The sequence below is a fragment of the Rhea americana genome, unplaced genomic scaffold (genome assembly GCF_003343005.1).
Source record: "Rhea americana isolate MKP2758 unplaced genomic scaffold, rheAme1 scaffold_399, whole genome shotgun sequence".
Lineage (NCBI taxonomy): Eukaryota > Metazoa > Chordata > Aves > Rheiformes > Rheidae > Rhea > Rhea americana.
In genome coordinates, this window is record NW_028186533.1 from 106,824 (window position 1) to 121,716 (window position 14,893).

At 51.7% G+C, this 14,893-nt stretch overlaps 1 protein-coding gene across 2 annotated transcripts; it reads right to left on the bottom strand.

Moving 5' to 3' along the window:
• Positions 1–2,609: 2,609 nt before the first annotated feature.
• Positions 2,610–14,608, bottom strand: ENDOU (endonuclease, poly(U) specific). Of its 2 annotated transcripts, XM_085313843.1 has the most exons (9): positions 14,551–14,608; positions 6,996–7,130; positions 6,475–6,516; positions 5,346–5,517; positions 4,985–5,184; positions 4,408–4,521; positions 3,936–4,042; positions 3,108–3,250; positions 2,610–2,724 (listed from the first exon to the last, which is right to left on the bottom strand). In XM_085313843.1, the coding sequence occupies exons 1-9, from the start codon at positions 14,606–14,608 to the stop codon at positions 2,610–2,612; spliced, it is 1,086 nt and encodes a 361-aa protein (XP_085169969.1). The 2 variants fall into 2 exon arrangements, with proteins under 2 accessions (XP_085169969.1, XP_085169971.1); XM_085313845.1 differs by lacking the exon at positions 6,475–6,516 and having other exon boundaries at positions 6,960–7,130.
• Positions 14,609–14,893: the final 285 nt, after the last annotated feature.

Below are 14,893 nucleotides of genomic sequence, written 5' to 3' on the forward strand. Positions count from 1 at the left end.
AGAGTTCAGCAGCTTTTGGGTCTCCCTTGTTGATAAAGCACCTGGAGCCCAGAGCATCTCCAGCTCTGTGCTCTTGGGGTAGGGTCACTTGGGACAGCCATGGGGTCCGCAGAGAGAGCACAGCTGGGCTAGGATGGAGGATGACTCTGTGGCAGCCCCTAGCTTCCTTGTGATGGTCCTCGGGGAKATGCTGCCTTTGGGACAGAGACCTGGGGATCCAGCAGCTCTGCAGTCTCCTGGGTTGCAGAATGGGGCCGTTCCTGGGGGCAGGGCCCATTAGCAGCTCTCAAGGGCTCAGAGTATGCGGGGAGCAGAGCTGAGCCCCCATCAGCATCCAGGGAAGCAGAGTGCAGGAGTGAAGGGAGGGAAATGGGAGGAAACAAGTTTTGCATGCTGTCCTGGAGGGGTAAATGTCATCGATGGTGGCAATGACCCCTGGTTGACAGGAGCTGATTTTGTCCTCCTTGTCTCTCCACTTGCAGCCAGACCAGTGGCAGCAGAAGACCCAGAGGAATGAGGGGCTATTCCCTGGAAAAGGGGGATGTAAGTGGGGCTGAGGCTCCTGCCTGCTGACATGCCACAGTCCTGGGTGCTCTCAGCCATCCCCTGAGCCCTGGCACCCCAAATAGAGCTGACTCCCCAGTGATGGAACAACCTCACGAACGAGTCCATGCATAGGACATTATGTACATGTGTGTGTCTGCGTAGGAAGGGGGTATGAAGGACAGAAGTCTGTACAGTGATTTCTCTGCATACATTTCCCCTTTCAGACATGGTTTAGAGGTTCTGGAGGCATCTCATCCATGTGTGGCATTGGGACGGGATGTGGGAGAATGTGCCTTTGGATGGGGGGACAGGGACATGGTGATGCAGAGATGCAAGATGGGGAGCGTGGGGGGGGGTGCTCTAGGTGCTGATGGAAAGGAACAGCCCTGATCTGTGTGTGTTTGTGTACGTGTGTGTGTGTAYGTACATGTAAGCACACGCAACGGTATGTGAACGTGCACATATGTGTTCATACATGACTGCGGGGGGGGTATGTGTGAGCACGCAAGTACATGAGAGTGTGCATATGTGTGCACGCACACTCTCATGTGTTGTGTATGTGTGCACACACACATAACTGTTCACACATACATAGATTTGTGCATATTGTGCAAGGCGGTGAGGGGGGGGCATGCATCCTGCGTAAGCTCCTTGCAGGGCAGTCCCTGAACTCCACTTCCCCGCAATGTCCCTGAGCCCGATGCACGTGTGTCCAGCACAGGTAGGGCAGCCCCTGCAGCCCTTCTGTGCACCAGTGCTGCAGGGCATGCGAGGCTGAGGTGGGCTCGGTGCTGAGAGGGGGCTGCTGGAGCACAGGATGGGGGATGGGCACAGAGCTGGGCTGCCTGTCTCTGACTGCAGATGGGGGTGCATCACTGCCCATCTTAGTGAACACTCAGGATGCTCACAGTCACTAAAAATGGGAGGGAGGGGGGTGCAAATGCCTGCCTCTGACACTGCTCTCTAAGATGCGATGTTGGAGCGATGGGTCTTACCCATCCCTAGGGTACTGCTGTCTATAATCCATTCAGGGGCGTGAAAGGAATGTACTTCTTGCTTGCAAGGAGCACGGCAAACATTGACAGAGTGCAAAAAGAGCGAAACTAAAGGATTGGGAGGATAGGGTGTACCCATCAGTTTACATTCGGAAGGTCGAGGTAAGSAGAGCATCCTTGGGGCTGCTGCATCGTGGAGACCTGGCGGGGTGCCCTCCCCGTCCAGCCAGGCTGCCAGCGCTGCTATGAGCTGCAAGCACCACCTTGCGGCTGCGGGACCGGCTGCTTGCAGYCACATATTGTGCAGCGGCCACAGCTACCGCCACAGGCTTGTGGCTCCYTGTCACCTGTTCTCCCACCCCAGGGAGCACTGATGGCCTCATGCCCCTGGGCATGGCTCCTTGGGGGAATCATTGCTGCAGGCTATCAGGAAAACAAGGCAYGAGCTTTGCTCCATTCTCTGGGTACAAGAAGGCAGAGAGAGATATGGGCCCTGCAGCAGCCAGGGCGTCCCCATACCTACCCTGGGCCAGTGGCYGGGAGTGCTGGTGTCTGTACCTGTCCTGTCCGTGGCACAGAAGCGSTGGGGAAGGAGAGCCTTTTGCCTTGCAGAACTAGTAACACATATGGCAGCTCCATCAGGGCAGAGATGTGGCTGCATGACAAGCAGTGGCTCTAACACCAAGGAAGAGAATGTATCTCCTTATAGGATCAATATTTATTTAGCTTTGGAGTGCTACTTTCCATCAGAAGCTCCTCACTTATCACTGCTTTTCTGCYGCGGCTGGGGAATGCAACGCTAGCTGATAATGAGGGGTGCTGAGACCGTTGCCTCCCTCCCTCYGCTGTGTCCACACTGGGCACGGCCACTGCTGTCTTGACCAGCTCCCTCCGGTGCCTTGCACACATACTGCACCAGCTCTGCACCGTGGCCATCTGCTTCCCATAGCAGGACTAGTCCTGCCCAGGGCAGAGGGCCCATGGCAGGGGGTACCCCGTGCCCCAAAGCAGTGGAGCGCTGTGCGGCTGCAGCCATCCCCATTTCTCCCAGCCGGGGTGCAGGCAGCCTTAGGATGAGATCACGTAGGCAGTGGCGATGTACTTCTTGCCATTGCCGTAGGTGGACTTGGTCCAGGGGTAGGTCTGGATGCTCAGGCTGTGACCGGCCAGGCTCAGGTGACATCTGTGGGGATGCAGACAGTGCTGTAGCCTGCTCCATCCCCGAGCCCCTCACCTGACAACTGGATCCTCCCACTCCCAGGATCTTGCTCTTAGTTTCTGCAAGCCAGCACGGCTCCATCCCCCACCCTCCCTATATGGGATCCCCATGCTGACCCATTACACTGTTTAGGCCGTGTGCGCTAAAGAGGCTCTGCTGAGCTGAGGGTGTCTCCAGGCACCAGAGGCTGACTCAGCGTGCTGTGACCAGGAGCTCAGTTCCTGTTCCTGGGCTCCTCTAGCCATGCTGTGGGGATCCCTGGTCCAGGCACTGGAGAGCAGAAAGGCATTGCTGCCTCCTCGGCCAGAGGACACAGAGGGATGGACCCAAACAGGTTTGCTACTTACGCCCTTCCAGGCCGAGCGATGAAGCACAGTGTGTACAGGCCAAATTCAAACTCAGGGCTGGAGCCGATGAATGCGGAGCCCACCTCTTTGTAAAACCCATCCCAGTTGAACTGCATCCCCAGCACGTCAGGATAGGTGCTCCACTAGAAAGCAGAAGAAAGAGAGGTCAGGGGATCAGGCTCCTTGATCTGCTTGGCTCTGGGTGAGTCAGAGCAGCAAATTCAAACAAAGCCCATCTGCATATGAAGTGGGGCATCCTAATATCCTCTCCAGGGACAACAACCCTCAGAGAGACAGGTCAGGGGCACCCTTCAGCAGGTCTGAAGGGCTATCAGACAGAGCCAAGGCTCAGTGACACAAGCAAAATGCCAGGATGAGAGCAGTGGGACCTCTGCCTCTAGGGATGTGGGATTTGGAGACTGGCGTTGTGGAACAGCTGGATTCCTCTAGATTAGCCACTGCCAGACAGTYAGTAAAGAGCAGTGGTGTTAGGGTACAGCCTTGTACAGTGGCTGTCAAGGTACATTCTCTCTCACTCAAAGTCAAATCTTCTCTCATTTGTGTTTTGGAAGTCTCATTTGCCTGAAGCAATCATCTTTTCTGTACCTTCCTATCCCCCTTGCATCCCTAGGTCCACGTATGAAAGGAAAGAAGACATGGTGTGAGCGTCTCTGACCCTGCACGTCTCAGGTTACATACTGTAGGGATTTCAGATTTGCCCCACTTGGGATCTGGCCAACATAGCGGCATCAGCCCTGTCTGGACAAATCAGACTGGTTRATGGTTTGTGCAGTGCTGCTGGCAGTGTAGCCTAATGGGAACACTTACCGGCCCATCATAGCTGTGGCTGAAGTAGTCGATGAAGCCCTGCTTTTCAAGAAGGTAGAAGCGAATCCAGTTGTGAAATCCAGTCACTTTCCCCYTTTTCACTTCCCCTGAATACAAATRAGACCATGATGAGCCTCAGRCCCTCCACCCCTACATGATGGTGTGGAAGAGGCCCCAGACACCTTCCTTCGTCYTTCTCAAACCAGGATATGCTCAGATGGGGCTGCTACATCACCCCAGATGCAGACAGGTACCTCAGACAGTGTTTGTGCTCTGATCAACCACTTTTGATGAACAGCAYTCTGGTTCAGCCAAGTACAGAGCACACAGAAAGCCCAGGCACAAGAGCCAAGCACAGAGCAAGGCACTCAGCAGAGGTCTGTCATCCCCTTGGAGATGCATCTCCACAGAGTGGAGTTGCACCACCATTTGCTTCCTGTCCCGTTAGGAGACACTCAGRCTTGGGCTCTACCTGAGAAGACATGCTCAAAGCCACTGGAGTCCCGCTCGCCGTTGCCTCTGGAGTAAAGACCAAACCACATCTCCTTCAAATCAGTGACAAATTCTTGCTCAGAACTGTAGCGATCTGGAGACAAAACAGGGCAGAGAGTCATGAAGCAGGGAGAGGGGAGTTGGCTGCTAATGGAACCGATGTATGGGAGCCCTTGGGGAGGCAAAGGCAGGACCCCTCAGCCCTAACCCCAGTTCCCACCAGCCAGATCCTCTCCCTCAGGACCAATTCAGTTGGCACAAGTGTGGGCAGGCCTAGAGAGTCTGCTCCTGTGCCCTTCCAGGCTGCAGCCTCCCAAGTTATGTCCTCGCCAACTCTGGGGGGTGCATTGTCTTTTGGGGATTTATGTGACTTCTCTGCAGACTGTGTCCCTGGGGTTGTGAGGTGAGGAGTATCCTAAATATAGCAGGGAGAGCCATTGGGTACTGGCCTGATGCAGAGCCTGGGCAGAGAAGTGGCTACCCAGGGATGCTGGTARCTAGCCAACCCTTCATCCTACTCTGGCAGGCCCTGTCCTACCAGCTTGCTCCACACTCACTTTTTTTGTGGAGGAAATTGAAGAGCTTCTTCATGAGCTCAGTTTTCATCACCTCCTTGAGGAAGTTGTCCTGCTCCTTCAGCTCCTCTYCTGTGATGTCCTCCTCCCTGCCAGTTGCCCTCTGGTAATTGTCCAGCAGTTTAATGAAGCTAGCRTAGGTGGGTTTGGAGAAGAGCTTCTCATTGACGTATTTGTAGAGCCTGGGAGAGAGGGAACCCTGCAGTCAGTGGAGGCGCAGTGGTTCCCCTTAGAAACCAACCTTGTGCCCTGACTGGCCAGAGTAGTCTCTGCCATCCTGACTTCTTGCTYGCAAACACCCTGCGAGGATGCCTGTGGCAATGCTAGTGTCTGTCACACTCACGGCTCAGGGGAGCGGTCTTCCTGGTCACCCGTTTGGTCTGGGGATACCCAGTGCTGCGGGTTAATGGTGATGTCAGTCAGCTGAGCTTTGTTGTGATCCGCGCTGTAAATCTGCTCTGACATGTGCAGGAGGTCCTCGTCCGTGATGGCATCCCGGCTGCTGGAGAAACCCTCTGCAGGGAGAGGTAGAGGGCTGTTGTGAGCAGGCAGGAGCTTGGCCCAGGACTGAACACTATTCACTAGGGTGGTGCTGCAAGCTCCGGCCACTCTGAAAAATCTCAGAAAGGTGCCAGAGAGGCAGAAACCCAGGACGTTGTCAGATCTGAGCACTCAAGGTGACACACAGGAGGCTTAAGGGGTGCAGGAAGTTGGTGGCAGCCWGAGACCAGAGGGCTGGGAGTCCCAGCTGGTACTACCCGGCCTCCCAGGAGAGTCTGGACTGGTGTGGAGTTTGGACACGGCACGGTGCCCCTGAGGATCAGGATGGGAGTCCCTGAGCCATTTGTAGCCCACGTCCTAGTGCTCTCTCTGCAGTTCTGCTGGATTTCTGAGCCTTTCTGGAGGCAGGCTGCGATTGACCATGCCGAGTAAGTGTCCTGCGAGTCACAAGCAGACCTGCAGGAATTACAGACTCCCTATCAGGACTTAGGGGCTGGAGCTGGCCATAGGGCTAACGGCCATAGAAGCCTTCAGGAAAAGTTGGGATGACAAAGGCAGGATCAGTCCCCATTTTCCACATGTGACACTGCTCCCTGGGATACGTCTGTAGGGATTAACCACCTCTCGGTTTCCCATGGTTTAGTAGCACAGTGACCAGGRGATGCCAGCTCCAGTTCATTTCTGCCTCTGGCTGAAGCACCTGGCTCCATGGCTGGATGCTGCATTGCACTAGGTCTGGTAAAATGAGATAGTGCCAGTAACAATCAGGTAAGCCATATTTAGGCTCTTACTGTGCTGTGTGGCTTTGACACACTTTGAGTGAATGGAAACGGAGTGATATGGATGTGTGACGTCCAGATGCTATCGATCCAGGAGAGCTGTAGTTCACAGGGGAATGAACARCCCAGAGGCAGGCAGGGTGAAATGTGGGTGGTTATTCATTGCCCTCAATCAGAAAGATAGCTACTCACCACTGCTGCGTGTGTGTTCTGCCGCTTCGGCCCAGTCTCCACCTATGTGGACCCAGAGGAGAAGAAAGGAAAGAAGCTCAGGGTGATAGAGAAATGGACTAGGGYGGGGCCTGGCCCAGGGCTTCTGCTGAAAAACCACCTGTGGAAGAGCCACTTGTGTCTCTGGGTTGGTCGTTAGGAGGTACAGGCTGCATTTAGTTATACAGGTATGTTTGTGACCCACCTATGCACAACAGCCCATGCAGGTGTGTGTGTGCACACTCTGATACAGGACAATACGGCCAGATTTGCATGTATGCACACACACACCTATGCACAGCAGCGTGGGCAAGTGCGTGTGCACGTACCCCTACACAGCAGCACAGGCAGGTCTGCGCTTGCAAATAGCCCCTTTATACCCCAGAGCTGGGCTCTGGCAGCCCCACAGCCCCCATCAGCTGTGATGGTCATAGGTGTGGGAGAGCAGTGGGTTGGCCAACAGCAGCCTTTAGCAGAGCCCCCCCTCTCCTGGAGATGCTCACCTGGGCTGCAGTATGTATAGTAATCCTCACAGCAGCTGTGATATCTCTCACACTCAGTGTTACAGTGGCACTCATCCTCCTCATTGTATGGCTCCTCGCAGCGTCCCTTGCAGGAGTCAGGAGCTGTGTACAGGTCTTGGGGATAGAGAAACAACACTATCATCTGCAACATACGGACCAACAGCCCTGCCTACTGGCTGATGACCTGGGAGCTTCTCTTCCTCAGGACATTACTGCTCAAGCTGCCCCAGCAGGTCTGGGTTCTGCCTCAGAGCATATATCAGGGAACAGCTATGACCAAGGCTATGTAGAAGGCGTCTTGGACTGAGATAATGCGCTCCAGCTCAGCCAAGCCTGGAGCCCCTGGAGCGGGATGTACAGAAGCAAGGTGGGATGGACTTTCCTGGGCTTTCTGACTGCCTCCTGTGCTCAGCCAGCATCAGCACCACTATCTCCATATGTGGGTGCATGTGTGTGTGTGTGTGTGTGTGTGTGTGTTGGGGGGGGGTATCACATCTCATGCAAGCTCTCACTGTAGGTCTAGTGGTTCGTGGAGATCCACAGCTCAGCTGGGATGCCTGAGGATCATCTCCTTCTCTGGTCACGTAGCTGCAGGGAACAGAAGGAGAAGGCATCACTGTTGTTGATGTGACTGGTGGGATATCTGGTTTGTGGAGTGAACCGGTTTCACATTTCCCAAACCATAGCACACTCTGAACGCTAAAGCAACAAGTGCCTGGAGCTTGATCTCACCCCACTCACTCCTGTTCTCACCCCACTCAGTCCTGCCATGCTGCTCAGGTGGTGACCAAGCACCATTCACTCTTTGATCCCTTCCTCAAGGAGACAGAAGGACCAAACTCCTACATTGGGGTTATCTGGGATACCTTGGCTCTGACCGAACTTTGTCAGCATTTAGGGGTGGCATTTTGGGGGCAAGCAGTTGAGTCCTCACAGCCATTCTTGGGTCACACGTCCACGTGGATCACTCATCTTTGGCCACAGACATCCACTGTGTCACAGACCTTCACAGGCCATTTCACACAAGGAAACACATTCTTTGCTCATTACCATTAACTACTCTTTCTGATCCACCTTTTTAATGCCAGGCTTGGCAGGAACAGGAGTGTCTTCCCCCCCCACCCCCCAGGGTCTAGCAGTCTCTGGGAGAGAGGAGGAGTGCCAAATTCCAGACACCCTTACTTGCAATCCAATTCTCAGTCTTTCTGCAATCCTGGGAAAACTAGGAACTCTTTCATAAGCTATTTATATGATAAATGTGTCATACAGTATTTGATTTATTACACATGGGGCAAAGTTAAAAATAATGCAACAACTCAAGCTATGCTTTGAATAACGCAAGTACCATGTCTCAGAAAGATGATGGACACGTACTGTCAGGCAAAAGGGGTTGTAGTGCACCAAGCAGAGGCTAGATGCTTGGTTTTGTGTTAAGAGACAACAAGGAGGGCGTGTGCTTAGGAAACTGCCTTTCCTTCCATGCTGCATGCCAGCTGATCCAGGCTCCAGAGAAATTCCTAATACAAAGAATGAGACAAGAGCTCACCTGGGAATGGCCTTTCTGGTATTCTTTTGCTACAACCAGAAAGCTAATAATCTCTGAGGACATGCTGAGAAGTTGTGTTTCAAATAAGCTACTTGTAAAGCAGTCACTGGAGGAGAGGGTGTTGCTTTCTCCAGCAAACCTGCAATCACGCAACATCTTAAAGGCCATCTGGGAAGCAGTAATTCCCAGCTGTCTGCCTTTAACTCCAGCAGGCAAAACATGCCTACAGGGCAAATCCTGATACAGCAGCTGAGGAGAGCAGGAGTCAGATCTTCAAGTGTCATGCTTCAGAGATTTCTTTCTGTACCTGTGTTGCTAGGTCTGTAGTCCTGTGCTTTACCTAAATTATTTGTGCTTTTTAGAATTGCAGAATCCTTGAGGTGGAAAGGAATCACTAGGGTCATAGGTCCAACCTCCTGCTCTGAGGATGGAGAACTCACAGCCTTTTCGGGCACTATTCTAGTATTTGACCACCCCCATGGTAAAGAAGTTTCTTCTGTCATCTCAGTAGTCTTTCCCCTGTTGCAGTTTGTGTCCATTGCCTCTTATCCTGCCACCACATACATCCTGGCTCTGTTTTATCTACATCTTCTCATTAGATAGTTGTAGGCAGCAATAAGGTCTCCCCTTTGCCTCCTCTTTTCCAGGCTGAACAAACTCAGCTCTCTCAGTCTCTTGTGTATCACACACCTCAGCCCTTGGCCATCCTAGTGGCCTCTACTGGACTCTTCTGATTTGTCCATGTCTTTCTTGTACTGCAAGCCCCAAACTGGACGCAGCATGCCAGATACAATCTCGCAAGTGCTGATTAGAGAAGAACCCTCTCCTTTGGCCAGCTGGCTACTAATAACCCAAGATGTTGCTGCCCTAGCTGAAAAGTCACTCTGCTGACTCTTGTCGACTTGCTGTCAAAGGTTCATTGTCAGGAAGGGGCTGTTCAAGACGGTCCTTGAGGTAACATGCCCCTGGTCCTACTTTATTTCCACCTTTGCTAGTGCTTGTTCAGGAAGAACTGGAAAGGGTTGCAGAGCAGATGGGCATCAAACAATTTGTAGGGTGAATGCTGTTTCTGGCTGCTTGTGGTACCCAGCACCCTGGCCTTGCCAGTGTCTGTGGAACAGAACAGCAAGGTCTGGGGCTCTGATAGGATTGGCGACTGGGATCATAGAATCATAAAATCAGTAAGGTTGAAAGGGACCTCTGGAGATCATCTAGTCCAACCACCCTGCTCAGCAGGATCACCTAGAGCATGTTAGACAGCGTTGCATCCAGGCGGGCCTTGACTGTCTCCAGAGAAGGAGTCTCCACAACCTCTCTGGGCAACCTGTTCCAGGGCTCTGYCACTCTCACAGTGAAGAAATTCCTCATCACGGTCAGGCGGAACTTCCTGTGCTTGAATTTCTGCCAATTGCCTCTTGTCCTGTCACACAGGACAAGTGAAAAGAGTTTGTCCCCATCCCCTTGACACCCTCCCTTCAGGTACTTATACACATTGATAAGATCCCCCTTCAGTCTTCTCTTCCCCAGGCTGAAGAGGCCCAGCTCTCGCAGACGTTCCTCAGAGGGCAGACGCTCCAGTCCTCTGATCATCTTTGTAGCCCTATGCTGGACTCTCTGCAGTAGCTCCCTGTCTCTCTTGTACTGGGGAGCCCAGAACTAGACACAGTACTCAAGATGAGGCCTCAGCAGGGCCGAGTAGAGTGTCAGGATCACCTCCCTTGATCTGCTGGCAACACTCTTCCTAATGCACCCCAGAAGACCATTGGYCTTCTTGGCCAGAAGGGCACAAGATCCTTAGGGATCCCTATCCCTAGGACTGTATCCCATTCACTCCCAAAACAGAAGTCAGAACAGCTCAGTGAATCATTCATCTAGACTCATTTTTCAGTAGCAGTCTCAGAGGGATTGTGCAAGGCGGGAACTGCCCCCACGCAAGTCACTGCTGAGATGTTCCTAGTCCTGTGGCACGTGCTACCAGAGCAAGTCCCAGCAAAGCATGGATAAGGGGATGTGCAATGACTCAGCCTACACTGGGAGCATTGCAGAGTCCTTGGAGGAGTAAGCTTGACCCACTTCCTGCCTGGTCTCAAGGACAATAAGAGAGCAGCAATGTGCCAAGGCTTCTCCCTGCATGGGGATGGTGAGCAGGGCATGAGGGATGACTGCAGGAGTGTGCTTACTCCACCTTTGCACATCCAGCAATTCAGGCATGGAGTCTAGTTACGGCAAGGCAGCTACAGAGTGGCCACATGCTTCTCTGCCACTCTTGATGGTCAAGTTAGAGGAGCTACCAGAGCTTTTGGGAAGAACAGAACTGACAGGAGAGCTGGCAATGTTTCAGCTTAAGGATGGTGGCCAGAGCAAAAGGAGATGACCAGCAGTGCTCAGCACAGACAGCAGCACTGTGTACACCTGAACTCATCTACACAGATGCTACCCTAACGCTGCTGCTTGGGAGTTACATCACAGCCAGGGGTGAATTTGGATAGTGCAGCTAAGATAATTCTCCTGCCCTGTCTTCTGACCAGTCACTCATGCCCTGACTAGACCCACACATTCTGCCCTCTGTGCAGGCCTTTTCCCAGCAGAAATGAGACCTCACAGGTACTGACAGCTTCTCCCAGCAGCCCTTCTATGTGCTCTCTGCATGGGGATGCTCTCTCTGAAGGCAAGGCAAGATGCAGTTTCAGCAATCAAATCCTCAGAATGGCCCCCAGTAAGATGGGACAGTCTGTATTTGGCTCATCCGCTGAGAATATGTTTTTTTGACTATAAAAAATCAGACATGTTTATTTTTCATTTTTACCTCTTCAGCCAAATCCATCCCTCTTTGAACACAGCTTTTGGACAAAACCAAACTCATTTTCATTTCTGCCAAAAGTTTTGAATGTGAAAATGTGGACCATATCCTGAATGACTCTAGTCTCCAAGGTATGGGGAAATTTCTGAGACATGACAGAGCCTTCCCAGAGGTCCTCAGCCTTGCTTTATACACGGAAATGAGTTATGGTTTGTGTCAGAATAGCATCCACAAGTCCCAGACCTGATTCAAAACCCCACTGTGTTGTGCACTGCACAAACACAGACCAAAGAAATCAACTCTACCTCTAAGAGGGCTCACTTGGAGGACAAATTAACTTTCAACAAAAGAGCCATTGATAGTCTGAACTTCCCAAATATTTAGTTACAAATTCCTCTGCCAGGCCCCTCTGAAACCATATATAACCCTGACTCCAATTTGTCTGCGAGATGATCAGACAAAATCTTCCACCAACAACCTGCCTAACCCAGGAAAAGGGAAATTGCTACATGGTAGAAGTGTTACAGCTCAGACAGGTTCATCAGGTCCATCAGGTCCTCTGACAGCTCTGGTCTCAAGTGTGTCCCAGGGACAGATCACAACCAGAGAAGCTGCCCAGCTTCCCAACCATGCTATCTTTTCTCTGAGCATGTGCTGCTCCATTACCAGCCCAGGCAGCAGCTGGGACCCTTACAGTGGCTGGTTTCTAATCCACACAGGCCCAGATAGGGCACAGCAAAGCTGGAATGATAGCACTTTGCTCCTACCTCTCACCCCGCAAGCACCATGCGCTAAAGGAGGCTGTGAGCAGAGTTGCCTCCCAGCCTGGACAGAGGTTGCTGCTGTGACTTGAGAAGTCCTGCGGTGTCCTCCAGGCTCCAGGGGTCACAGGCAGAATCAAGTGCCCTGAGACCTATGTAGGCCTCTGCTCCAACATCTCCACTCAAAGAAAAGCCATTTAAATCAGGTTGCTGAGCCTCATCCAGGTGAATTTCGACCATCTCCTAGGATGGAGTTCCCTTCATCTCTCTGGCCCTTGTCTCAGAGCTGTACCACTTTCATGGGGAAGATTTTTTTTTATTTATTTCCAATTGGAATATCTGTTGTTGCAAGTTTTGTCCATTGACTCTTCTCCTTTCACTGTGCGCTTCTGAGAAGAACCTGGCTCCTCTTCTCTCTAACTCCCTCCAGGGAGTGGACAATGATGTTAGATACCCCCTTGGCCATCTCTCCTCCAGGCTGAACAAGGTAAGTGCCATCAAATTCACCTCATACCCAGGGAGACTCCAGCTCTCTGGCCATCTTAGCGGCTGCTGGAGTTGCTCTGGTTTGACAATTTCTCATTTGACTTGTTGTCCACCAGGTCCCCCGGTCCTGGCCAGCCAGTCAATCCCTGTTCCAGTGTAGCCTGGATATTCTTTCAAGCAAGAATAACTTCTGTACTTGCATTAAACAAGGCTAACACATATCAAATCCTCATGCCTTCAAGGCAATCCAATGGCTGGATAGTAGCAGAAGTAGCTCCTTCTCTGCACTGGCCTTTCAAAACTTCTCACCGTTAACCCTGACATGAGTCAGCTGCTTCTGAAATATCAGATGCAATCTGCTAGCAAGGGCAGCATGATGATGATTTCCATTCATGCAAATAGATCCCAGTTCACATGTTATGCAAGAGCGTGGTAGTACTGAAGCCAGCTAGTCGTGTGCAGAGTCTTTGGTAAACCCAGAGCCAAAACATAATGTACCCAAACCACTCCTTGATGCATTATCTGTGATAAAGAAGGGGATATTCTTTATGATGTCTTTAGGCCTGTCTCTCTTCACAGTAACCTTAACAGAGTCCTGAGATCATTTCCATCATGCTCTGTGGATGATGATACCCTAATACCTCAGGTACACAGGCCTGTGCTTGTCCTTCCACCCCATCTCATAAAGTTGGTGTTTCAAGTGAATCACTTGCAACTCCTGGCACACCCATGCATGATGTGAGCATAGCACCCTGCAACACACACCACTTCTTGAGAAGACCACATCTGCAGTCTCTTGTCACCTCTGTGTGATTGGTGGGATGACCAAACCCTGCTAAATCCACCTCCCAGTGCCACCAAGCCTATTCCATAAGATACCAGCCAATGGACCAAAGAAGTTCAGAAATACTGGAGCCACTCAGCTCTGCAGCCTCCCAGTAGTTTTGGAGGTGACCTGGTAGACTGAGGTCACAGCTTGGATTCAAATATCACTCACAGATGCTGCATCTCAGAACTTGCATTCAGCCATGCATTTCAATTCTCATCCCATGTTCTACCATCCAATTAGACTACATGAGAAGCTTATGGCACAGGAAGGCTTTGTGCAACACAACGCAGTCAAGCAGAGCAGAGTATATGTGCCAACAACCATACCAAGGCCCTAAACTGACTATTTCCAGCTTTGATACTATCTCTTAGTCTCTATACGTGGTACCCCAAAGTTCTTCCCAGTCCAAGAGGTTTCTCATCTGCCTAATCTGAGACCTAGTTCCTAGTGAACCCAAGTGGACACCTCCACTCCAGTGCACTCCAGTGCACTCCACTCCTGAGCTTGGAGTTGTGCCAGCTCTTCAGATCAGCCAGTGCCCAGCCCCAGGTGAATGGCTGCAGACTGACTAGGCTCTCTGTGAGTGAATGGGGCTGGTTTCTTCAGTAGGTGCTTGTGAAGAGCAAAACACCCAAGTTCACATTGTATTTCCATTGCCATCAACTGACTGGCACCAGAGCTGAGCTTTGCTGCTCCTATCCCTCAGCAACAGGGGAATTAGGTATTAGACAAATATTTCCCTTGGCCTTCCCTCAGCATAGAAAGAGCCCAGAGAATGGAGGAGCCAGAGGAAGGTTGGTTTGTGTGATGAAAGCACAGTGGGATACATCAGGAAGCAGACTGTAGACAGGACTAAACCCAGTGGAGGTCTTGGCTTGTTGGAGAGAAGGATAAACCACCCTCATCACCAGTTGAGCCCCCCATAGTCAAAGGAAGCCCTCCACCATGAAAATATCCCTCTGTTAAGCTCTGCTGGATCCAATCTCACCAGGCAATAGTTGCCCCAGGGCTTCTGAGCTATCAGCTTGTGGCAGTGCCCTCAGCACTATCTACATTCAATCCATCATTAGCCCCTTCTCCATCAGATGCACCAGCAAAACTCTTTTACTCACTGCCAGACACACAGCCCAAGGCTATTCCTGCTTCGATGAGAAGGATCCAGGTCTTCATTGTCCCAGATACAGCAAGCTAGATTTTTCAAAGTATCCTGGAGAGTGAGTTGGGAATGCTGTCGCTCCCTGACGCTCCCTGCTATATGTGGATCCCCTCCAAATGAGGAGGAAGGGGAGGGGAGTCTAACTGTGGTGTGACCAAGCAATTCACAGACAGGCTGCACCCAAACCTTGACAAAACTCATCATGCGTCTGTCTTAATTATAGGCTGACTAGAGGGTGAGGAAGGCTGGTAATTCCAGCTCCTGGTATTGCTCCTCTGCACACACCTCTCCATGTGCAT